Source organism: Dasypus novemcinctus, chromosome 11 (assembly GCF_030445035.2).
Source record: "Dasypus novemcinctus isolate mDasNov1 chromosome 11, mDasNov1.1.hap2, whole genome shotgun sequence".
Lineage (NCBI taxonomy): Eukaryota > Metazoa > Chordata > Mammalia > Cingulata > Dasypodidae > Dasypus > Dasypus novemcinctus.
In genome coordinates this window covers 27,531,463-27,558,159 of record NC_080683.1, presented here as the reverse complement: position 1 = coordinate 27,558,159, position 26,697 = coordinate 27,531,463, and the positions used below count along the sequence as shown (strand labels likewise).

General features: G+C 37.5%; 1 protein-coding gene across 5 annotated transcripts in view; it reads right to left on the bottom strand.

The window, feature by feature from the left end:
- Window positions 1-1,498: 1,498 nt before the first annotated feature.
- TINAG (tubulointerstitial nephritis antigen) overlaps window positions 1,499-26,697 on the bottom strand; it is an 86,038-nt gene continuing 60,839 nt past the window's right edge. Inside the window, exons 10-12 of one of the 5 annotated variants that reach the window (XM_058306900.2) lie at window positions 18,269-18,366; window positions 10,594-10,639; window positions 2,020-2,128 (exon numbers count right to left, since the gene is read on the bottom strand). In XM_058306900.2, coding sequence (XP_058162883.1) covers window positions 10,626-10,639; window positions 18,269-18,366 — 112 coding nt within the window. In that variant the 3' untranslated portion in view covers window positions 2,020-2,128; window positions 10,594-10,625. Of the gene's footprint in view, window positions 2,129-10,557; window positions 10,640-18,268; window positions 18,367-26,697 lie in introns of all 5 variants that reach the window. The other 4 variants (XR_009187933.2, XM_058306899.2, XM_004475371.3 and 1 more) reach the window with 4 other exon arrangements.

Genomic DNA, 26,697 nt, shown 5'->3' with positions numbered 1-26,697 from the left:
TTAAAAAGGTAGGAAATCTCAACAGAATCTAGACCCACAAATCACAGTGTGAAGATTGATTTCAATAACTTTCAGCCATTTAAATAATGAGATGAGGTTGAGCCAACTTAATCTGAGAAGTGTTTTTAAAAAAGCAATGTTTGTCATCCGGCATTTCAGTGTATTGCAATTTACCGCCTAAGTAGCCTTCAGCAGCTAAGGAATGTTTTTAAAGTATTTTAATCCGTGAAGGAAACTGTTGGTGCCCTGCTTATATCACCTCACCAAAATCATTTCAGTGGACACCAGCCTGTTGGCCAACTACCAAAACCTGCATTTATTTGCCTGTGTTATTTTTTGTTCTCTGTTTTTTGTTGTTCTGATAGTGGATCCTGCTTTCCCACCCTTATACAGGCCAGAAGGACCAGAGAAATCACAAATCATGGTCCACAGGAGCAGCCACTTTTTCTAGGTGGTGTAAATCTGAGGGAAAATCCCAGTGGAATTAGAACTAATTGTCCACAGTGGTACATTGTAAACGCACCCTATATTGTCTGCCCTCATTATCCTCTCTTCCCCACTCTCTTCTCAGTGTTTCCTGCAGTGCCCAAGAAAACTACTTGTACTTAAATCCTTGTGTCAGAGACTGCTTCTAGAAGAACCCAGACTGACCAAGAAATTATTTCTCATACTTCTGGTGATATGTAGCCAATCAGTGAGGTGAATCACGCACATGCATATTGTCTAGGAGAGAACAAAGTAAATAGATGCTTCTTCAGATAACACTGTAATGATTCACGGAGAAAACATAGCAACTATCCTTCACCTTTCCATGCTCTATTTCCTTACATTTTCAGCATGCCTAGATTATTTAATCAGGGCATCTCTGGACATAACAACATCAAAAAAGCCTTACACCAAAAAGCACCAAAAGTTACAACCACAGATTGCCCATAAATCCTGGCATAGGACACGTCTCCATTGCAATTATAATTGGCCATGCTCACTAATGATCAGCTTTGTTTCTTCATTTACTTGTTTGCCATTTAAGATGCCAGTATTAGTAAAAGATTATATCTTTTCCCAACCATTATAATGATGCTATTTTTGTTTCTCTAACTATAGAGAACTAAAATAAAAATTAGATGCAAATTAGTTCCAACTTGGCTTTTTAAAATCTCATTCAGTGAACTGTGAAATGGTTGTGATAAAAGTGTATTTATTCTTTCTGACTCATGGCATCATGTTACTGTTTTGGGGGTAAATATGTTATCTTTCCAAATACAGTTTTACAGTTGATTTTAATAAACTTTAAATAAACCGCACTAAATTCCAAAAATAGGGGTGCGTATCCAGACTGTAATTCTAATGTTAGCTTCTGAGTTTGTGTATTACTTAACACCTCCCCGACATCGTGGGCCATTACACAGAGCATACGGCGCAGCTATTTCCTGTAGAGATTCGCTTTCCTTTTGTGACCACATTACAAGTTACATTTAGGCAAATGAAAAGAAACAAATGAGAGAAAAAATTAATAATCTATTTCCATTGCTTTCAGGGAAACATAGCAAGATCTGAATTCAGAAATCATTATTTGGTTGACAGAACTGTGGTAAAGAGGGTGAAACTGAGTTTCCATTTGCTTTTTGTCTGAAGTCCTTATTGGTCAAAAACAGAAACCACAACCATTTTTATAAACAAGCAATGACCTTTTAAGTCATCACACAGTCTGTGAAGTGAAAAAGACAAAGAGGACAATGTCATGAGAGAAAAAAATACAAGCTAGGGATTTCTAAAGCATTTAGGTCACTCAGCTGTGCTCTATTAGTGTTTTCATATGCTCAGTAATTTAAAGGAAGCAGCACATAGAGCACAGGATGAAATAAGAAAACAGGTGCATTATAACGGCAAGGTAAAGAGAAAAAGATCCCACTGTCATAGAGAACCTCACATGGCTAAACTTCAATTTAAGGGATTACTTAAATATATGGTCTTATAGAAATTTAATGATATGTTATGGTTCATCTGAACTTGTCAGGTGGCCCCAAGCTGCGATAATCAACTTTTCAATGTCAGACTCATTTACTCCTCGAAGAATCTTGAAATAGCCGTTCTCTCCCCATGACTTTCCCCAGGAATTGGCAGCAATCTGCAGAAAAAAAAAATGAAAAAAGCTAAGTATCATACTTGGTATTATTTTTAAGCTTACCTACAGAAACACAGGAAACTCATATAGTTTTAAACACCTTTGACTTGTTATAGACTATGTTACTAAGAACCCAAATATTTTCTAAATAAGAATAGTTTTATTGTTCATAAGTTACATTAATATGCATGTACACCCATGTTGGTAATACACAGAATTGGGAAAACACTTCTACATTCCCCAAAGTACAATGATAACATAGGCATGAAAGTTTGAATCAGAAGAGAAGGCTCAAGCTGCAGTTCTAGCATCTGCTATATGACTGGTGCTGTTACTAGTACTGGAGGATCAAAGATAAATGGCACATTATCATGTGTTCGGGGAGCTGATGGCCTAACAAAGGACAACCAACCTAAGGCAGGTGCTCAGGTAGAAAGAGGCATTGGTACTATTAAGTCAGCAGAGGGGCCCCTTGCTTCTTCGAATGGTTCAGAGTTGCCCTCGAGAATGAGCCCCATGAGATGCAGACTAAAACTTGAGCAAAAATTAGCAGGTTAAAAAAAATGGAGGAAAGGAAGATTCAGATAAAGAGAAACCAAAAAAAGCATAAACACCAAGGCATAAAGCAACATGAAGCGGTGGGAGACATTTCCATGTAATTGTTACAATTAGATCAGAAAAGAGAAGCAGGTTGGTAAGCTATAAGACAAGACTGGAAGGGAAGGCAAGGACAGATCACCCATTCTGAGGAAATGATGGGGTACATGATGGCAAGTCGTTAACCCGTTGTCAGCAGGGGAACAAGGTGGACAATTTTATATTTTGCTTATATAAGCATAAAATGAGGATTTAAAAGAGAAAAGAAGCAGAGAGGCTAGCTAATAGACTCTTGTAATAATCCAAGTTGTGTGTCCTAACTGGACAGGGAAACTAGGAAGAGAGATAGGAGAACTATTTGAGAAATATTCCAAAAGTAAAACCAACAGGAATTGGGAATTTTCTTTTTTAATTTTTAATTTTTTAAAATGAGGATGTTAGAGACTTGGGTAAGTCAAGAAGAACTCCTGGGTTTAAAGCTTGAGTGACTAAGTGTATGGTAGAGCAAAAATATTAATAAAGCATATTGATACTATCAGGAAGACCAATTTGAGTTCACAGAAGGGAGTTAGTTGACCACAATTAAATGCAGCAGAAAAGTCCCATAGAATAACAACTGGAAATTATTCACGGGATTTGAAAAATTGGAGAATTCACAATAGCACCCATACCTGCCTTGTATTTACCTTACAGCAGGCATAAGATGGAAATTCTTCTAGAATGTGATCTGCACTAATATTCTCTAGGCAAATGGAGCTGCATTGCTCTCACTGTTTTCTACAATGCAGGGGAGAGGCAGATTCACACAAAAGCCAAAATTTTAATCTCGGCTTTAAGAAATGATGAATTCTCAGCAATTCATTTTAACATTTAAACTCTTTGCCTTCTTAATCAGCCCTGACACCTTAAAGGAGCGCTCTCAAAGCTATGTCTAAAATTACGAATTTGGGAAGTGGATTTGGCTCAATGAATAGAGCATCCGCCTACTACATGGGAGGTCCAAGGTTCAAACCCCGGGCCTCCTGACCCGTGTGGAGAAGCTGGCCCATGTGTAGTGCTGATGTGTGCAAGGAGTGCCGTGCCATACAGGGGTGTCCCCTGCATAAGGGAACCCCACGCACAAGGAGTGCACCCCATAAGGAGAGTCGCCCCATGCAAAAAAAGTACAGCCTGCCCAGGAGTGGGGCCGCACACACAGAGAGCTGACACAGCAAGTTGATGCGACAAAAAAAGACACAGATTCTTGGTGCCGCTGACAAAAATACAATTGGACACAGTGAATGAATACAGAGAACAGACAATGCGGGTGGAGGGGGAAGGGGAGAGAAATAAATAAAAAATAAATCTTGAAAAAAATTATGAATTCAATTTACTGCTTCAAAGATGGAATGGATTTTGGATTAACTGGAAATGATAGAACATCAAAGTGTGGGAGAGTTTATAGCAACAATGAACTAAACTAAACTCCAATTTCCTTATTTTCTAGTCAGTTCCAATATATTTCTAAAGACTATGAAGTGAAATAAAATTGGTCAGACTGTAAGGTAAATTATTAGGAACATTAATATTTTTAAAATCTTGAAACTATGATACATAGTATTATGCATATTATCTTTTGGCTGTCTAAAAGACATTACTGGGAAGCGGACTTGGCCCAGTGGTTAGGGCATCCATCTACCACATGGGAGGTCCACGGTTCAAACCCCGGGCCTCCCTGACCCATGTGGAGCTGGCCCATGCGCAGTGCTGATGCGTGCAAGGAGTGCCGTGCCACGCTGGGGTGTCTCCCAAGTAGGGGAGACCCACACACAAGGAGTGCGCCCCATAAGGAGAGTCGCCCAGCACAAAGAAAGTGCAGCCTGCCTAGGAATGGTGCGCACACATGGAGAGCTGACACAACAAGATGACGCAACAAAAAGAGACACAGATTCCCGTGCCACTGACAACAACAGAATCGGACAAAAAGAAGAACACATAGCAAATGGACAGAGAGAGCAGATAACTGGGGTGGGGGCGGAAAGGGAGAGAAATAAATTTTTTTAAAAAAGGCATTACCACCCAAAATTTCATCATTAGATCTTTGGTAAGGATGTGAAAGGTAAGTGAAGATTTTATAAGCAAATACAAATTTTATGTGCTAATGAGAGATAACCTTAGATTTGCAGTAAAGGCAACATAATTATGAAGTGTGGTGCTTTGCAAATTAGCACTAAATAGGAGGCATCTCAGGACATGTACTTTATTTATTCTAATTTCTCTCATTTCCTCACCTATTTTTATTTTTCTATCAAATGCCTTAGTTTTTTATTTAATTATAAAGGAATAGGTGGCAATGCAGAGGAGGAACTTTATAAAGTTTTAATTTTATATTTTTTATTTTTGGATATATGGTACACTTACACATAGAAAGTGTATTAATCTTAAATGTACGGTGCAGAGAATTTTTATATATGCTTATGAGGTTTATGCCTGTGTAACCTCCACTTAAATCATGATATAAACCACTTATATCACCTCAGAAAGTCTCCCAGGTTGCTTTTCTGTCAACATTCACCCTCTTCTCTCCCGTCAATTAACATCTTCTGTAACTGACTTTTATTTTAAAAAATGGAATAGTGCAATATAAACTTTTTTGTTTGCTTTTTTGATTTGTGAGACTCATTTATATTTATTTAGGAATAAGAAGCTCCACTTCATTTAACCTGCCTCAGTGATGCATTTCCTTGCTAGTAACGGTTTTGGCGTGCACACACATGCGCGCACACACACACATGCATATTCTCCCATCTGCCAAGGGAGCCAGGAAATAATTCTCTTGGTCAGTGAAATAAATAGGAGTAATCCATTAGAAAAATCCTAAATGTTATCCCTCAATGTAGAAATGCTGCTAGTGGACCATGCTTAATGTGTCCTCAAAGACATGACTTTATTAGCCTCTCCTTTTCAAATGTTTGGACCCTCCCACTTGTCATGTCTCCGTGCCCCTGGCCCACTTTGATTTGGTGGACTGTTTAGGACAAGGTCACATTTTATATTAGTCTGTTTATGGTAGAAAAGCATGATAACTTTTTAGGACTTGTTAGTTTTAAGTCTCTAAATCTGGCTACAAAGATTGAATCTAGATGGAAAACACGCTGCCGTGCATCTGGATGGTTCTCATTTGACATTACTTTTTTTTTCCCTATTTTTTTTTAAAGTTAATAGATCACAAGGAATGTTACATTAAAAAACATAAAAAAACACAAAAAACATAAGAGGTTCCCATACAACCCACTTTCCACCCTCCACCTCATCATTTTTGTAAATTGTATTTTTTGAAGATTAATACATCACACAAAAAAATGTTATATTAAAAAATATAAGAGGTTCCTGTATACCCCCCACGCCCCCCTCTCCACTCCTTCCACACCAACAACTTCCCTCATCATTGTGGCACACTCATCACACTTGGTGAACACATTTTGTCACACTGCTGTGCTACATAGATAATAGTTTACCCTGTAGTTCACACTTTCCCCCAGTACATTCAGTGGGTTATGGCAGAATATATAAAGTCCAGCATCTGATCCTGAAATATCATTTAGAACAACTCAATATCCCAAAAATGCCCCTACATCACATTTCTACTTCCTTTTCCCTGCCCTCAGCAAATATTGTGGCCACTTTCTCCACCTCAATGCTAAAATTTCTTCTATTACTGGTCACAATAGTTTCATAGTAGAATATCAGTAAGTCCACTCTAGCCCATATTTTATTCCTTTACTCTGTGGTTCCTGGTATAGTGATGCCCTCTTCATCTCTAGATCAAGAGGGCACTTAGATTCCACACAGATGATGGATACAATTCCTCTGCTTGCAGTTCTAGGCACTCTTGATTCCCTGGTGTGGTGGTTGACCTTCTTCACCTCCCTGTTAGCTGACCTGGGTAAGACCAACGAACCAGAGAGTAGGAATCATCTTATACTCTTTTGTGTCTGACTTCTTTTGAACAAAATAATGTCTCTGAGATTCATCCATGGTATAGCATATATGAGTGATTCATTCTTTATTTCTGTTATATTCATGGTATGACTGTTACTACAATTTATCTATTCTCCTGTTGAGGGATTAAGTACTTGTACCATTTAAACTCTCATTAGCATGTATAAGAGTTCTAGTTACTCCATATCCTTACCTACACTTGGTATTACTGATCTTTTAAACATGAGTCAATCTAGTGTACATGCAGTAGCATCTAATTGTGGTTTTTAATTTGTTCCCTGATAATTAATGATGCTGACCACCTCTTGATATGTTGGCATTGGGATCTCCTCTTTTTAAAGTGCCTGTTCAAATCTTTAGTCAAGCATTTTATTGAGTTATCTATTTTTTTCTTTCCTTCTATATATTTGTAAGAAATTTCATGTATTCTATATATGAGTTCTTGCCAAATATCTTCCCAGATTAAAGAAAAGTGGGATGGGGCGAAGAATCTTCTCTCAGTCTCTGGTTTACATTTTCTGTCTCATAACGCTGTCTTTTGACGAATTCAAGTTATTATTTTAATAAAGTCTGGTAAATTACTGACTTTGGTCTTCTAGATTCTCCTACTTGGACTTTGTTGAGTTTCTTGAATCTTTGGGTTGATGGCTTCCAAAAGTTTTGGAAAGCTTTTGGCCCTTATCTATTTAAGTATGAATTCTACCTCATTCTCGCTGATCCTTCTGAGACTTAATTGTCTGTTAATCCATTTGACTGGGTCCCACATGTCTTGTCACATTGTTCTGAAGTGATTTTTTTTTCATTATGTTTTCCCCTGTTTACTTCAATTTGGATATATTCTATTGGACTTTATTTAAGACCACTAATTATGTCTGCTTTTTAACCCATCTAGTGAATTTTTAAATTCAGACAGTATATTTGTGAATTCTAGAATTCATTTTTTATATTTTTATAAATTGAAATTTTCCATCTTTTCAACCATGTTTTTGTTAATGTTTTTATACTTGTTTTTAAAAATCCTTCATCTAAAGAGTCATCTATTGCTCCTTTTGATAGATTTTTTTCTCTTGTTTGTTTGTCACATTTTTCTGCTTCACATGTCTCATTGTTTTAAAATGTATTCTGGATAGTTTATTATAGCAACTGACATTGGAATTATTTTCCTCAAAGAAGGTTAGTACTGTTTTCTCCAACAGAGATATAGTGTGGGACGATCACCTCAGTCCAGTCAGGAACTAAATAGGGCCAGGCCTGGACTGAAGCACTTGTTAAACTCAGTCCATGTCTGCTTTCAAATATTTCGAGGGCTATATCTATTGTGTATTTGTTTCAGGCTCCTTTTAGGTGGGACTTACTCCTCAGACACTGCAATGCTGTAGGAGATTTCACTCTGCCTTTTTTTCCCCCTCCTTAGCTTCCCGCACTACTCCATGGGAAAAAATGGCTGAATATGTCAAGTCCTTCTAGAATCCAGTCCCGCTAGATTTTCTTTCTCCTAGAGGAGTTTCTCTGCCTATTGCAAGTCCATCCTCAGCTTGTGCCCAGACCTAGCAAATGTTTCCAGGGAAGAAAACTCACTTCAGAGTCAGCTTTCTTTTTCCTTTAAAAACAAAAGTTTTGAAAATTAATTCTGGTGTTTTTTTCCCCGCATTTGTGGAATTATGGCTAGTGGAAAATGTACCCAGGAGTGGAAATGTTTTATTTATTTTTATTATAATTTAATGTATAGTGGATGTATTTGTAAATATTTTGAAACACAGATATATTCAAGGGGAAATAAAACTCCCCTGTATTTCTCTGTGCTCCTGCAAAGAAAAAGGCATAGACTCCAGACAAACAAAACTTTATATGATATATAGATATGAAATGTTTGTTTATTCTCCCAGAAATATTTTGCTCATTACATATCATGAGAATTAAATCTGAAGCCATTGTCTAGTTAATTGTTCTGATCCAAAAGCTAATAAAACTTCTCTTATTTCCCTAAGAGGGCCAAAGATTTATAGCCCAGACTAGTCCTAAATTAAGTCCCAAGATGCCAGGAAGACTGGGAAACTATCTCCCTAGGTTTGCACATGTCAAAAGGGATGAAGCCCAGCACTTAGAGGTACCACTAGATATGTGGTGTTAATCTGGCACTTGAAAAGACATATTTACATGTCAAAAGGTTCATAAAACACAGTATCTTTTCTATCCAGTCTTAAAAAAACTTTTTTCTTTCCTTTTAGGAAAGGAGGGGAAGGCTGTCTCTCTTTTGTATATAAATGGGGAAAATCCATTATTTTTTTTCTCATCTTCAGGGTGTAAACTAATTTATTGAATAATCCCATTGGCTCTTATTATATCACTTTATGGGACTAAGGCATGGCAAACCCAATCTGTGATGTTACTTTGACTGTTGATCTGGTGGTATCAGTTAAAAACTCTTTTTTCGAATCCAGGTTTCTCATGTTTTGTAGTATTCATATATATATCTGTGAAAGTGGGATAACATCTTAGATCTTTCACAATTCTTGACAAAACAATATTTAAACATTTCATATTTGAATTAAACTAATATTAAATTTCATACAAAGTGAAAATTATTTTAGTGACAACTATTTACTGACTTCATGGCTTTAAGGTATTTATCCATTCATTCAATAAATACCGATTATATTTGTCCTATGTACCACTCACTGTGCTTTGCCCATCAGAGACATCGGTAAATAAGACAGATATGATCCTGGCCCAAGATGAGTATTGAGCCAAGTGAGGGGAAAGCCAACCAACCAAAATGAGCAATTCAATAAAATATTATACATTTTCAATCTAATTCTTATATTTCTACTATTTACATTCAACTTTATGAAACAATCACAGCAGATGGAAATCCTGCCCTTACTCCCATGAAGTAAAGATTTCTTTTAATATTTTCGATAAGTAGTAAATACAGAACGGATAATAACTATGAAAAAAGTGGTTAAAAAGGATTGTGTTCATGTATGTGTTGAATATATATGAATGAATGTATCTATGTGTGTGTGTGTGTGAGTGAGCATATATTCATATACCACCTCTATACTTATCCATATAAGTGGGGCTTTAGGGTGGAAATGATGAGATTTGAGGGTGAGAGGATTGCAGAAAGTTTTCCTCTGCATATTTATTCATTCACTCAACAAATAGTTATTGCATGCTGTGTGCTAAAAACTATTGGGAGTTAAATGCAGTAGTCAAAGAACTTGTTTATGTTTCTCTATTTATTATTCTATAATATCTATATTATTCTGAGATTAAATAATCATTCAACTTTATTTAACAAAAAAATCCATACAAGAATTTAATGTTGGTATTTAAATAGCATATCCTTTTTCACAAATGATGAATTTTAACTAATATTAATTGTTGCTATTTCAAGCTTTACTTTCATGAGGAAAATAATATTTAAGAAGGCTCGGTTTAAATGCAAAGAGTTCTCTTTCTACTTACTATCTCCAAAGAGCAGCATGATAAATACAAAATGTGACCATGTACTTGAGTGACTGATATTTGTGAGTGCCTTAGGAGAAATTTAACTAGTAAGATCACTCTGATGAGTACAAGTCCTGATGAGTAGTGTTTTATAAGCTATAATATGTTCTCCATGTGTACATTTCAAATTCAAATTCCGTGGTAAATATCATCATAGACTTTGTTCTGTTTCTGTGAAAAAGTATATAACACAGGGACCTGAAACAATTGACCAAAATTGATTATGATCAACTGAATATTTGCTGAAGAAAACACCAATATTATGACCAATATTACAGTGATTTAGGATGGGACCAAATAATACAAATCAGAGAATAGAGAGAAGATTCTAAAGTACTCACTTCATAGCTGGAATTCAGTTGGAAAGAGTTACATACCCAAAATTTTTCTTTCCTCCCTTGTGCTCCTCTCAAAGTGCCCCATCTATAGATAATCATAATACAAAATATTGTTATGGTTTAAAATATTTGATTTTTCAGAAAATGTGAATTGTTGTAAGTCTTGTATCCTTTCTCTTTCCCTTTTGTTCCACTATGTTTTACTTTGTAACTATCATCATTGCCCTATAGAAATGTGCCGCATGGTCTTTTTTTTTACTATAGTATTATTTACTTGCTCAGAGTAGAGGCGTTAGTACCCAGATGGCTTAAAATCAAGCTTAATAACCAAAGGAGAGAAGTCCAAGGCAACTGGAGTTTCTCTTAAAAGTGACCTCCTTTTACATCTAGCCCTCTGAAACTCTGCCCTAAACGGCAAACACTGAATATCTCCAGGACTACTGATAAAAACCAAAATGTTAATATAAATAATTGATGTAAATGAGAGTTTATTTATAAATAAACATATGAACATTTTATTTTATAAAGTGGCTATACACCTAAAATGTTGGATTTCTGTAAACACATGTACATATGAAAATCAAATCCTATGTTCCCAGTACCAGTCCCTCTGTAATGTATCACCTAACAGTTTATAAAATACGTGCCTACAATGTCTCACATGCACCTACAAAATCTCATTTGACTTAACCCAATAAAATAGGTATTATTATATGTTCAATTTACTGACAAAATAGTGAAGATATGCCTACAAACTTGGGAAATAGTGAGCCAAAACTCCAAATGCCATTTTCCTCTTAATTCATTGTTTTACTTCACTTATAGACATACAACCCCCAACTGCAGTGTCCTGACCAGCATCAATTTTATACAAAAACATATTGATTATGAATTTCAAGTGATTTGATGAGCTCTGAGAATGCAATTCTGCCCATGTATCTCCCTATCAACCCACCCCTAATACCTAAAATCCCAAAATCAGAATTTCTTCAACCTAAATCATGGCCTACCAATACAAAACTCATATTACTGGAAAAGATACAAAATTGTCGTTCAAATATTTTCCAACATGGCAGTTTTCAGAGGGCTGTTTTTAATAAGGTACAGAATAGAATGATGAATCCACAGCAAGGATGTATTCCCTAAGATGACAAGTTTACAGTAGTATTCTTGGAGCATTCAACAAAATATATTAATGCATTTGGATTATTTAGCATAAAAGCAAGAGATTAAAATGACTTAAGGCGTAAGAAAACTCTAAAGAATAATTTTGCTTTCTTCTGTTCCTGAAAGAGCCTAGGAGTGGTAATCACATATCTCTCTTTATAACTCTACTACACACTAAGGGTAGAATGGGGATTTTGAAGGTTTCAGATATTCTATGAAGTTTAATGTGTAAGTTCAAACTGGTTCAAAATCTAAAACCATTTTGCAATTTAACAATTCTATTTGCATCTTTGTAGCTCTTTTAAAAAACTAGCAACACCATTACAAAATTACCAGTCAATAAAATCTGCCCCAAAATGTTCAAAGACCATTGCCTACTTCAAGTAGTAGATCACATCTGAAACCTCAGGTTTCAGTTTCACTCATTCATCATGACCATCAAAATAATTTCAGAAAGTCTTTACCAATAAATCAAACCTTCTTCCAGGTAGTCAGGACACCAGTTCCTTTAGCTATCTATAAAATCCAAAAACTGAATCAGAATACCATTTAAAGAACCATTCAGTTTTGAAATTTTATAGGCAGACAAGGAACTCTGTATCTGAGATCCCATAAAATATGGTTAGAAGTTAGGGGCAGTTCTGCTTAAAGCATTAAGGAGTCTCTGGAGAAAGAACTCCCAGTCAAGAAAAAGGTATACTGCCACAACAAGCTTGACCCAGTAACAAGGCTTTGAGCGAAAGAAAGGAGGAGTAATTGAGAGTATAATTTGTTCCCTGTCACTCAGGTTTGTCCAGGCTCAACTCCCACAGTAAATTTGCTGAATTCAAAGTTAGGGAAAGGGCAGTCAAACTTTCTGTTATTAAAACCTGCTAGAACTATTTAACTAAAATCTCTTTATTTTCTATAAAACTCTTTCTTAACATTCAAACAGAGGGTAACACCAAAATGGATAAAGATTTTCTTTCCCACTTATAATACCTGTGGAACTTCTTGGGTGCCAACACATTGAAGATGGTGCATAGGAGATAAAATTAGTATTTATAGAGGGAATGGAAGACATAAAAGAAAAATACTCAATAAAATAAGTATTGCATTTGTTAATAAACACATGTGAAGTATCCTAGGGACTCTCAGAAATATTGAGACAGTGTTGTGGGAGATTAGGATCCACAATTGTATATTGGGTTAAGACTCAACAAAATGCCTCCACAGAATTCCATTACTAATAGGTCAGAGACTAACAAATTCTAGGGAAAGAGAACATTTCATCACAAAGGAAGAGAGGTACTTAGAATGTAGTTGTATAATCTTTCTTATTCTAGTATTATTAAATACTTTAAAGGTGATGTAAACTGCCTTAGTTTGGAAACTTTTACAAAATATGAACTATTACTTTTACGTTTGTTCAATAGAATATTTTTCACTATGTTCCCAGGTATTTTGTTATGATTATTGAAATAACATTTTTCAGTGATATAACAGCAATAATTCTTATCTTGAAAATATACCAACTTTTCAGAGTTACTGTAATTTTTTTTCAAGAAACATTGCCCTTTATGATAACTTTAAGATGCATTATTCGACAAAATAGTCACTTTAAGTCCAAAGAGGACACCAGCACTTAGAGTATTAAAAAACTTTCTTGAAATGGACAGAAAAGTAAATTAATCAACTCATCTATTAGAGGTAAAAGAGGAAAGTAAAGTAAAGCAGTTGAGTCTAATAGTTTCAGAGACTTGGAAGGCTGTAAGGAAAAACTATAAACAAAGGGTGATAAAGTTTATGCAAATTTCAGATGGAAAGAAAGTATTATGCCTCATCAAAGAAACTGTGGGCAACAGTTCTATGTTACAGCCTCTGTGCCAAATGACAAGCAAGGTCTACCTGTCACAGGATCTAATATTTGCTCTGCAACCAGCGACTATCTTTTCTCTCTTTTTTCTTCTCTGAACAGTTCCTAAGCTAGTAAGCAAATATCCCAAAGAGTAGCAATGAGGTGATGTAGAGGAGTAGACCTAGGACTGTGTTCTAAATATCCCATGCTCTGAAAGACTGGGAGCATCACTTTGCCCCAGGTAATTTCCCAATAGTAGCATAGCAAATCCGTGTGGTTGTGTTGTCATTTATAAGAACAAAACAGTTTTCTGTAAAACAAGACTACTTATTTTAATCATTTACAAGACAGAGTTCCTCTCTTTTTGATTGTTAGAAGGCATTTTTTTCCTCCTAATACGTGTATGTTCCTGAATTGTGATACTGTAATTTTTGGCTGACTTTACACCAATAGACTAGAAATTCTAGAAATATACAGGTATTTTCTAAGTCAATAGTTTTATCTGAGGACATGGGGACCTTTGTTACATTTATGTTTGCTCTAAACATAACTACTTATATTTGTTTTCTTTCCTTCACATTTATATCATTTTAAATATGATTCACAAACATTTGGTTAAACAGACCAGAATCTTAATTTACTCCACAGAGATTATTTCCATAACTGTGCTAGTTTAAAACAAGTTGTACAACAGGTTCATGAGTTTGAGAGATCTTAAAGCTAGCTTTTCCTCTCCTCAAGGGATTCTACCTAATTTAAACTTTATACTGTTCTTTTGAAATTTTTTATGCTTCATTAAATTAAATTGTTCCAATTATTTGTTAAGACCCATTAATGCTCCTTTTCTCTCAAAGCTTACTGGCACTTGGGAAAACTCTGGTATGGAAAAAACCTGGGCAGTGCATAACCCAGATGCCACATTCTCTGAGGATGCCTGAGTGCAGTCTGGGTGCTGCTACATTCCTTCCTACATTGATCCTATAGTTAAATCTCTGGCTCCAAACACATTATCATATTTTAAGCTCACTTTTAGGTCGTTCTAGGTTCACTTCTCTTTGATAAAATTTGAAAATTCATTATGGAGAGACCATAAAAGTTTCTGCAAAATAAAATATTAAAACCTAGAAGAAAATGATACAAGATTTTATATTTCTGAGGCTAAGTCTTTGTGTATGTTCTTTTAAAATGAACATTGTTTTATAAGATAATATAAAGCTCAAACAGTTAAAAAGCACTCATCTGGATAACTAACTGTGCTAAGCAATACGGGACTTCTTAAAATCCTATTTTAATTTAAGATAGTAAAATAATTGGACCAGATGAACTAATATGGATAAGATTTTAAAAGCTGTTTTATTTTGTTTCATTTAGTCTTGGATAGATTTTGCCATCAAGGTCCAAACACCCAGCAATGGTAGAATCAGATGTGGTAAATAAGAGTTGAAGAGTCAACTTTCTTAAAGGAGTATTAATATTCCCATAAATATCTCTTTTAATAGTAAAGCAAAGAATCTCTTGTGTACTTCATTTATTTCTGCCTTTTCAAAAAAATATTATTTAGTATAATGAAGATACAAGATACATATTTTGCTTAAAAAAAAAAAACAAAACCTGACAATCTATAGGAAGGTGTTATGTTGAAGAAGGAAAAACAGGAGGCGGGGCAAGATGGTGTCTGAGTGAGGGCACCTTATAGTCTCTCCTGCAAAGAAGTGGCTAGGCAGCGTTGGAAATTCTTCAGGACCAGACTGTTTCAGGATTTTGGAGGGCAGGAGGTGTCTGGACATCGATTTGGTGGGACGGTGACAGAGAAGTTTCATGTAAAAGGTAGAATTGAGGCTCTCTTTCACAGAGATAGGGGCTGTGCGCAGACGCTCCCCCCTAGGACGGGTGGCACGGCAGCGGCGATTCCTGGAGGCTCTGCGGCACTGGGGAATTCATAAGCCCTGAACAGACTATTCAGGGGCTTGCAGGGCAGGAGGTCTTTGGAAACCAATTTGGTGAGATAGAGACGGAGTTTTTTCCGAGGTGTGGAATTTTGGGTTTCTGGCACGGAGATCAGCGCTTCCGGCTAAAGCCCTGCCCCCTAGGCCTGGCTGCCGATCTGCAGCGGTCCTTAAATCAGTTGCAATAAAGAGGTGTCACCAGCAGGCTGTTTTGGGGGCTTGCAAGGTGGGAGGTGTCTGGAAGCTGATTCAGTGAAACAGAGACGGAGGAGTCTTTTGCGAGGCGTGGAATTTTGGGTTTCTGACATGGAGATCAGCACTTACGGCTAGAGCCCCGCCCTCTAGGGCTGGCTGCCGATCTGCGGTGTCCTTAAATTTGTTGCAATATAGAGGGGCCCCCAGCAAGCTGTTTCGGGAGCTTGCAGGGCGGGAGGTGTCCTGAAGTCAAAGTGGTGACACAGCGACAGAAGAGACTCTTGTAAGGGGGAATTTTGGGTTTCTGACACAGAGGTCAGAGTTTGCAGATATGAACCCCCCCCCCAATAGGGCTGGCACCCAACTGCAGGGATCCCTGAAGGCTGTGTTGCACTGCGGTGCTCCCAGGCTCCCTCTTAACCGGATTTGAGGTTGCCAGGTCTGTGACCCCTAAACCCTGGTGGTCCACACCCAAGAGACTCACACCTCTTGAGTATGCAATATCACAGACTTCCCATCCCTGAATCCACCATGCCCTGAGGTCCATCTGAGGTCCTTGATTGCATTTTTTTTTCTCTTTCCTTTTTCTCTTTTTTCTTTTTTTTAATTTTCTTTTTTCTTTTTTATTGTCCTGGTTGCTAATATTGCATTATCTCCTAGTCTTTTCTCCCATTGTATCCCCCAAGGTCTTTTTAAATTTATTTAGGGCTTTTTTCTTTCTTCTTTTCTTTTTCTTGCCTGGTTCCCTCCCTTTTCTTTGCCCACCCCCCCCCCTTTTTTTCTTCTCTTTTTTTTTCTTTTCCCTCTTTTTCTTCTTATTTTATTTTATCTTAATTATACAATAGGTGCTTCAGGGAACACCTCACATTTGCTGGGTTTCCTAATCCTCCATTGCCTTGTTCCTGTGTGAACTGATTTTGGCCACCTACACTATCCCTTTTCCCCCACATCTTGATATCCTCCATCATCTACTGTCTCTCCTCTATTCCACCTCCCTTTCTTTGGTCCCCAAATTGTCTAACTTTTAATTTCTAATACCTTTGTTTTGTTTTCTGCCTTTTATCCACTCTTGAAACTATTGCCTTTCTTTTCTCTTTCCCTCTCTCATGAAAACACTAGCTTTTTAATTCATACCATATTCCTCCCATATTCAGTCATCTACCTCATTATAGGTACTCTGTTTACTGCTATAACTCTACACAACTTACATGAATCTAATATCCATCCTCCCAGATCTCATATTGTTGCTCTGTTAACATTTATTACAAATACTACTTTACCATTTTCCTTTTTTACACAATTGCCTTTCCCTGGCCCTAATATTTTCCTTCAAAGTGAACTCAGCCAGCAACAAGAAATTAGAATAAGAAGAACAAAGTGACAAAGAGAAGATATAACACTTACACAAGAAAAACAGCTAATTAATCCCCAAGACCAGACAAAGAAGCTAAGGAACTGATTAAACCCGTCAAGATAAAATGATGACAAGACAGTGACAAAAAACTACAAACCAAACCAGTAATCAGGAAAACATGGCTGAATCCAATGAACAACTAAAAAGCAGGAAGGGGAGCAGAACTTCAGACAAGTAATTAAAGATCTCAGAACATATATCAGAGACAAACTTAATGAAGTAAAGGAAGAGTTTAACAATATGAAGAAAACACTTGGAGAGGAAATTGCAGACATACGCAAAAAGATAACAGATATGATGGGAATGAACACCACAGTTCAAGAAATAAAAAATACACTTGCAGCAAATAGCAGCAGATTAGAAGAGGCAGAGGAGAGAATTAGCGATGTGGAAGACAGTACATCGGAAATCAAACAGATAGTAGAATTGATCGATAAAAAGATAGAAAACATCCAGCTAGGATTTAGGGACCTGAATAACAATGCAAAATGCACAAACATACGTATTATAGGCATCCCAGAAGGAGAAGAGAAGGGAAAGGGGTCAGAAGGGGTGTTGCAGGAAATAATGGCTGAAAACCTCCCAAAGCTACTGAGAGAGACAGATGTACGTATCCAAGAAGCACAACGCACCCCAAACATCATAAACCCCAACAGGCCCACCCCAAGACATATACTTGTCAAATTACCCAATGCTCAAGACAAAGAGAAAATTCTAAAAGCAGCAAGAAAAAAGAAAACCATCACATACAAGGGAGGCTCCATAAGATTAAAAGCTGATTTCTCATCTGAAACCATGGAGGCAAGAAGGCAGTGGTATGATATAGTCAAGGTACTAAAGGAAAAAAATTTTCAACCAAGAATACTCTACCCAGCTAAACTAGCATGCAAAAATGATGGAGAGTTCAAAATATTCACAGATAAACAGAAATTGAAAGAGTATGCCAACAAGAAACCTCCCTTCAAGAAATTCTAAAGGGAGTTCTGCAGGAAGAAAGGAAAAAACAGGACAGGCAGAGTTGGAGGAGAGTGTAAGAGCAAAAAAGACAAAAAGAAGGAAAAAAAATATATAACAAACACAAGTCCAATCAAAATATGGCTAACATAAATAATTCCTTGAAAGTAATAATAATGAATGTCAGTGGATTAAACTCACCTATCAAAAGATTCAGACTGGGACATTGGATGAGGAAATATGACCCATCTATATGCTGTCTACAAGAGACACATCTTAGACCCAGAGATTCATGGAGCCTGAAAGTGAATGGTTGGAAAACAATCTTACAAGCAAACAATAACCAAAAAAAGGCAGGAGTAGCTATATTAATATCAGACAAAATAGACTTTAAATGCAAAACAATTGTGAGAAACAAAGAAGGATACTACATATTAGTGAAAGGGACAATCTCTCAAGAAGAACAAACAATCATAAATATTTATGCTCCTAACAAGGGCGCCTCTAAATACGTGAGACAAACACTGGAAAAGTAAGTGAAAGAATAGATGCATCTACAATTATAGTGAGAGATTTTAATACACCACTATCAACTCTGGACAGAACATCTCAAAAGAGAATCACTAAAGAAACAAAATATTTGAACAGTTGTGGGAGGAGGGGCACCCAGCTTGCCTCAGTGGCAAACAGTGCGGCAAGAGGTGACACCGCCTCTGCCCACTGGGCCTAGACAAGGTGACCACGCCTGACTAGGCCTTTGCTGCTAACGGCTAGCCGGCACCGCCCTCCCCCTTCCTATCTCCCACCTAGCCCAGCTCTCACTTCCCCTCCCCCCTCCCTTAAACCTAATCTCTTAGTACGCTGTTTGCCCAGCAACCGCTTACAACCACCTATCAGCTTAGTAACAGTGTTAGCCTATCAAGAGTTAGCACATACTCTACTGGCCAATCACTAGCCCAATGCCAGAACATTGCCTTATATGGAAACAGCATTTGCCCTAGCCAATCAGAACCCGCCACACCACTCCCCAATCCTATAAATCTGCATCCCCTTCTGCAATAAACCAGACTTGTGCCATCAGCCTGTCTCCGCGACTCCTTCCTGGGTCGTGCGCCCTCCACGCCTTCGGAGCCCCCGAGGGAAGCCTCAGTGGCCATACGAGGCTTTCTTCCCCACGCCAGGGACCCCTCTCGTCCCACAACGGGACCCCACTCATCCCTTAACAGGGACCCCGCTCTTCCCACAATGGGACCCCACTCGTCTCGCAACAGGGACCCCGCTCGTCCCATAACAGGGACCCTGTTTCGTCCCTCAAACAGTATATTAGAGGAGCTGGATCTAATAGACATATACAGATCATTACACCTAAATACAGCAAGATATACATTTTTCTCAAGTGCACATGGATCATTCTCCAAGATGGACCATATGCTAGGCCACAAAGAAAGGCTTAATGAATTCAGAAAGATCAAAATCATACAAAATAATATCTCTGACCACAGTGGAGTGAAGCTGGAAATCTACAAGGGCCAGAGGCCCAGATTTCACACCAAGATATGGAAATTAAACAGCATACTCTTAGAAAACCAGTGGGTCAAAGAGGAACTCTCAAAAGAAATCAATGACTACCTTGAAACAAATGATAATGATAACACAACATACCAAAATTTATGGGATGCAGCAAAAGCAGTACTGAGAGGGAAATTTATAGCCATAAATTCATACATCAAAAAAGAAGAGCAAAAATTGAAGAACTAATTGCACATTTGGAGGAATTGGTAAAAAAAAAAAAAAAAGTAATCCCACAGGAAGAAGAAAGAAAGAAATAACAAAGATAAGAGCAGAACTAAATGAAATCGAAAATAAGAAAGCACTTGAAGAGATAAACAAGACCAAGAGCTGGTTTTTTGAGAAGATCAATAAAATTGACAAACCCTTAGTAAGACTAACAAAAAAAAGAGAGAACATGCAAATATATAAAATAAGAAATGAGAAAGGAGATATCACTACTGACCCCACAGAAATAAAGACTATCATAAGAGGATACTTTGAAAAACTATATTCCAACAAAAATGACAATTCAGAGGAAATGGACAAATTTCTAGAAACACATTGGCAGACCTATATTGATGAAAGAAGAAATTGAGGATCTCAACAAACCAATCACAAGTAAAGAGATAGAATCAGTCATTAAAAACCTCCCAACGAAGAAGACCCCAGGGCCAGACGGCTTCACAGGTGAATTTTACAAAACATTCCAGAAAGAACTAACACAATCCTGCTGAAACTCTTCCAAAAAATCAAAACAGAAGGAACATTGCCTAACTCATTCTATGATGCCAACATACCCTAGTACAAAAGCCAAACAAAGACACTACAAGAAAGGAAAATTACAGACCAATTTCTCTAATGAACCTAGACGCAAAAATACTTAATAAAATACTTGCTAATCGTATTCAACAACACATTAAATGAATTATACACCACGACCAAGTGGGATTCATTCCAGGTATGCAAGGATGGTTCAACATAAGAAAATCAACCAATGTAATACACCGTATAAACAGATTGAAGGAAAAAAATCACATGATTATATCTATAGATGCAGAAAAAGCATTTGACAAAATACAACACCCTTTCTTGATAAAAACACTCCAAAAGATCGGAATACAAGGAAATTTTTTGAACATGATAAAGAGTATATATGAAAAACCCACAGCCAACATCGTTTACAATGGAGAAATCCTAAAATCCTTCCCTCTAAACTCAGGAATAAGACAAGGATGCCCACTCTCTCCCCTTCTATGTAACATTGTCTTAGAAGTACTTGCTTGAGCACTGAGGCAAGAACCAGATATAAAAGGCATTCAAATTGGAAAGGAAGAAGTCAAAATTTCATTATTTGCAGATGACATGATCCTATACATAGAAAACCCTGAGAGGTCTACAACAAAGCTTCTAGAACTCATAAATGAGTTTAGTAAAGTCACAGGTTATAAGATCAATGCACAAAAATCAGTAGCATTTCTGTACACCAATAATGAGCAAGATCAGGAAGAAATCAAGAAACAAATACCATTTACAATAGTAAATTAAAAAATCAAATATTTAAGAATAAATTTAACTGAAGATGTAAAAAACTTATACACCGAGAACTACACAAGACTGTTCAAGGAAATCAAAGAAGACCTAAATAAATGGAAGAATATTCCCTGTTCATGAATAGGAAGACTAAATGTTATTAAGATGCCTATCCTACCAAAACTGATCTACACATTCAATGTAATCCCAATAAAATCAACACAGCCTTCTTTAAGGAACTAGAAAAACTAACTATGAAATTTATTTTGAAAGGAAAGAGGCCCCGAATAGCCAAAGACATATTGTAAAAGAAAAATGAAATTGGAGGAATCACACTACCTTTCTTCAAAATATACTACAAAGTTACAGTAGTGAAAACAGCATGGTATTGGCATAAGGAGAGACACACAGACCAATAGAATTGAATTGAAAGTTCTGATATAGAACCTCATATATATAGCCATATAATATTCAATAAAGCCACCAAACCCTCTCAACTAGGAGAGAATGGCCTATTCAACAAATGGTGCCTAGAGAACTGGATATCCATATGTAGAAGAATGAAAGAGGATTACCATTCCACACCTTATACAAAGATCAACTCAAGATGGATCAAAGACCTAAATATAAGAGCCAAGACCGTAAAGATTTTGGAAAGCAGTGTAGGGAAACATCTACAAGACCTTGTAATAGGAAATGGCTTCATGAACATCACACCAAAAGCACGAGCAGCAAAAGAACAAATAGATAAATGGGACTTCTTCAAAATTAAAGCCTTCTGCACCTCAAAGGAGTTTGTCAAGAAAGTGAAAAGAAAGCCTACCCAATGGGAGAAAATATTTGGCAACCATATATCCGATAAGAGACTTATAACTTGTATATATAAAGAACTTCTATATCTTGAAAATAAAAAGATAAACAACCCATTTAAAAAATGGGAAAAAGATTTAAACAGACACTTCTCCAAAGAAGAAATACAAATGGCTAAAAAGCACATGAAAAAATGCTCCAAATCTTTAGCTATCAGGGAAATGCAAATCAAAACTACAATGAGATACCATCTTACTCCCATAAGATTGGCAGCCATGAAAAAAACAGAAGAATACAAATGCTGGAGAGGATGTGAAGAAATGGGAACACTCATCTACTGCTGGTGGGAATGCAGAAGGATCCAACCATTCTGGAGGACAGTCTGGCAGTTTCTCAAAAAACTAACCATAGATTTGCCATATGACCCAGCAATACCACTGCTGGGTATATACCCAGCAGAACTGAAAACAAGGACACAAACCGATATATGCACACCAATGTTCATAGCAGCATTGTTCACTATCGCCAAAAGTTGGAATCAACCCAAATGCCCATCAACAGATTAGTGGATCAATAAAATGTGGTATATACATACAATGGAATACCACTCGGCTTTACGAACAAATACACTACAAACACACGTGATAACATGGATGAATCTTGAGAACCTTATGTTGTGTGAAGCAACTCAGGCATTGAAGGACAAATACTACATGACCTTAATGATATGAAATAAGTAAACCAAGCTACCTTAGAGAGCTAGAGACTGGATGAGAGGCTTAAAGGAAATTGGGGGGTAGAGGAAGGATGTCAGCTGACACCTACATGGGTGAAATCTATGATAAGCTAGAGGTAAGTATTTGTACAAGGAAGGGATAAAATGAGGGAATAGGGTTACCTTTGGGTGGGGTTTGTGGGCTTGAGGGGGGCTAGGGATGGGAGGATGGGTAATATTGCCCAAGAAATTGGGAGGAGGGTGGGGCAACGTACGAACATAAGAGATTGTCAGGTGTTGGTTGAGAGTATAATGCTGAGAAAACCTTTTCAAAATATAATTAGGAAAGTTACCTGTTTAAGATACTTAAAGGGGATAATCTGATGTAGGATAGACTCCTAGGGAATATCTGAATGCTCATTTTGCCAGAGTGGATTATACCATTGGGTAGAGACCCATTTAATGAGAGTGAAGGTAGACCCACATCCTGGGGAGGACTAATGCCATCAAAAAGAGGGAACTGTATCTCTCAAGAGAAAGGGTAGCTCCCAGGGCATTAGGGCAGTTGAGCAAGTCAAGCCCTCAACACTGTTGCAAGTATCTCTGATCATGGCTTCTCAAGAAATGAAGATTGACTGTCACTGTGGGCCCCAAGGGGAGGGGGAAATAGATACTGAATAGATGGAACCAACGTAACTGCGAGGGCAATAGAAATGTTTCACAAGAGTACACAAGGATGGATATAAAACATGTAATATTACACCAAAAACATATAGGGGATGACAGACTAATAATGTAAACCATAGGAAAACTAAAAATTTAGAAAACTGTATAGCTTAAAGTATAAACCACAATGTAAACACAAATGTTACCTTGTTTGAAAGCTATTGTCTCAATATCTGTACATCAGATGTGAATAAGTTAAAAGATTATTGCTGTGGAAGGGAAAAGGTTTTATAGTGGGTATGTGAGAGTGCTGTATATTGTATATATGAATTACTGTGATCTATGGGTCTTGTGAAGAGAAGCTCAATAATTAGGAAAAAAGAAAAGAAAAAGATAGGATGTAGAATTTTTCCAAGTCAATATGTATTCTATATCTAACCTTTAAACTCATTGCTATATTCCATTTTACTATTAAAGGAACCTGGTTTTATATTGGGCTTCACTTTTCAGGAAGTTTTGGATCACAGAGTGGTTCAACAATGGCAGCGGAGGAATACTGGTATGGGATGTTATTGACAGGGGACATATGGTTGACAGGGAGTTATACAGGGCATGTGTCCAGGGTGCATGGAAATGTTTGGATATACACATAGTGGAAACAATTAAAAACAACAGCTGGGGGGGGTGCTGGGTTCCTGGCTGGGGGGGGCTCTGTCATGGTCCCTAGGGGAGCAGCGGCAGTCCCCTGGGTGCAACGGCAAGGACCAGGAAGGAATGAGGGTCCAACAGTGAGCCCCTGATACTAATGACTATGATTGTGAGCCTATACACCTGAAATAAGAACAAGGCCTATAGCAGCACTGTGCCTAAGAGTTCCCTCCTGACAGCCTCCGTGTTAATCAAATGTAGCCAGTCTCAAAGCCAAACTCAGCATGTAAATGCACTGCCTTCCCCCCAGTGTGGGACATGACACCCGGGGATGAGCCTCCCTGGCACCGAGGGATCACTACTAAGTACCAGCTAATGATGTAACTAGAAAATGACCTTGAATAAAAGGTTCAATGTGGACCAGCAGAATATCCCTGTCTGCATATAATAACAGGAGTTAAAAATGTTGTTTGACCTAAATTAAGGGGGAAATGGAAAGAACAAATGAGTTTATATGGCCATGAGTCTCTAAAAAAGAGTCTGGAGTTGTCAGAAGGATTGCCTTTATGCACACCTGAGCAGAGTCTCAGAGACAGATAAAGTAGATACAACCCCAGGTATTGGTTCTTCTGAGGGCTAAAGAGACCCACAGGTTTTATGGTCATGGCAGATGGAGTTCACTGCCATGTCAGTTGGCCTTTCTTTGGAGTTGGTGTTTCTGCGTGATGGAGCTGGACTCAGATGTGATCTCTTTCCACAAGCCTTTCATGCTACTTTACTGGAATTGAAGTTGGTGCTGGGGTTTAAGATATATATCTAGGGGATCTGAATCTCTGGACTGACAATATGATAGCCAGGCCCTGAGCCTCAACAGACTTCAGCTCCTACACTCTGGTTTATTGGACTTACCCCACTCAGCTAACATGGAGTTGAAGAATGTCAACCACTACACCATGGAGCCAAGAGTGCCTACAACTGAAAGCAGGAGGATTGCATCCAGTATCCATGTGGAATCTAAGCCCCCTCTTGACATAGATGTGGAATGGACACAACCAATCCAAGGTCCACAGGAAGGAGGAATACAGTAAGGATTAGAGTGGACTTACTGATATTCTATTCATGAACTATTGTGGTTAGTAATCGAGAAAATGTGGCATTGGTGTGGAAAAAGGGGCCATGGTGGCTACTGGGTGCGGGGAATGGGAGGAAGAGATGAGATGTGGAGGCATTTTCGGGACTTAGAGTTGTCCTGGGTGGTGCTGCAGGGACAATTACCTGACATTGTAGATCCTCCCATGGCCCACTGGATGGAACGTGGGAGAGTATGGGCTATGATGTGGACCATTGACCATGAGGTGCAGCGATGCCCAGAGATATACTCACCAAATGCAATGGATGTGTCATGATGATGGGGGAGAGTGTTGCTGTTGGGGGAGTGGTGGGGTGGGGGCGGTGGGGGTGAATCGGGAGCTCAAATTTTTTGAATGTAATATTTTTTAAAAATGAATTTAAAAAAAGGAAAAACAAGTATATAATTAATTTGAGTTCCATAATTGTGATTTATTTTAAAATAAGCATATTTTTTAAATTCTCATGGGGTATAAATAAGGGAAAAGAAGGCTTCCTTCACCAAGTTGAGTAGAAATCTTCATGTAGAAATGGGGAACGTGGAATTTCAGATATAATAAGGAAATACAAAGGCACAAGAAAGCCAGAAAAATTTATCTCACCCTATTCCAAGAACAGGACTTGGCCTAATGTGCCTGGGGAACAGCGATGTGAGAAGTAAGAAATGAAGTTAGAAAGGCAGAGCTGGCTTAGGCTGTAGTGTGTCCACGGCTACCAAATTTGGCAATTACAAACTTGATGATGAGTCATTCAAATGCCAGATGTAACATGATCCAGATTGCTTTTTGGAAGGACAACTCTGGGGACAGATTCCCTGGGGAGGAGACTGGAAGCACAGAATGGCTGTCATAGTTCAGGTATGAAATGATGAAAATCTCAATAAAAATGTAAGATCCATTGGGCAAATATTATTTATTCTTTTAACTACCATATCCCCCAATAACTAGAATAGTGCTTATCACATGGACAGCCTAAAAAAGTATTTGTTGAGGGAATGAATTGAAGAGGAGGGCATAGACTTTGTGTGATATTTAGGGGGTAAAAATGACTGAATTTGCTAGCCAATTAATATGGACAGAAAAGAGAGAAGATTTAGTCAAGGATAAGTCCAGGATTTCAAGGTTGAATGAATAAGTACATAAAAGGTGGCATTTCTTGAGGTGCACTTCACGTTACACAAGAGATATGCTCCTGACAATCAAGCTGATTTATCATTGCCTAAGCTATAAAAGGTGCTTCATCTACTTTTGAATTATCTCTAATAATAGAGGTTCTGCATATTAACCTTTAAATTCATGGCTTTTCAGGTAGAACACTGAAAGAGACAAGGACAGTTGACTGTTCAAAGAAATTTTGAGTCTTTCTGCACAGTGAGGAATTCTGTGATCACATTTGCTTAAAGATGAAGTTTCTTAAAACAGGTTTCACATTCATCTAGGAATCTGGACTCAAAAGAAGAAAAAAGATTTTTTGTTTATATTGATTATCTATCTATCCATCTATCCATCTATCTTTCTACCTATCTACGTCATACAAATCCAGAACAAAATGTTTCAATGCCTTTAAAGATTCTCACTTTCTG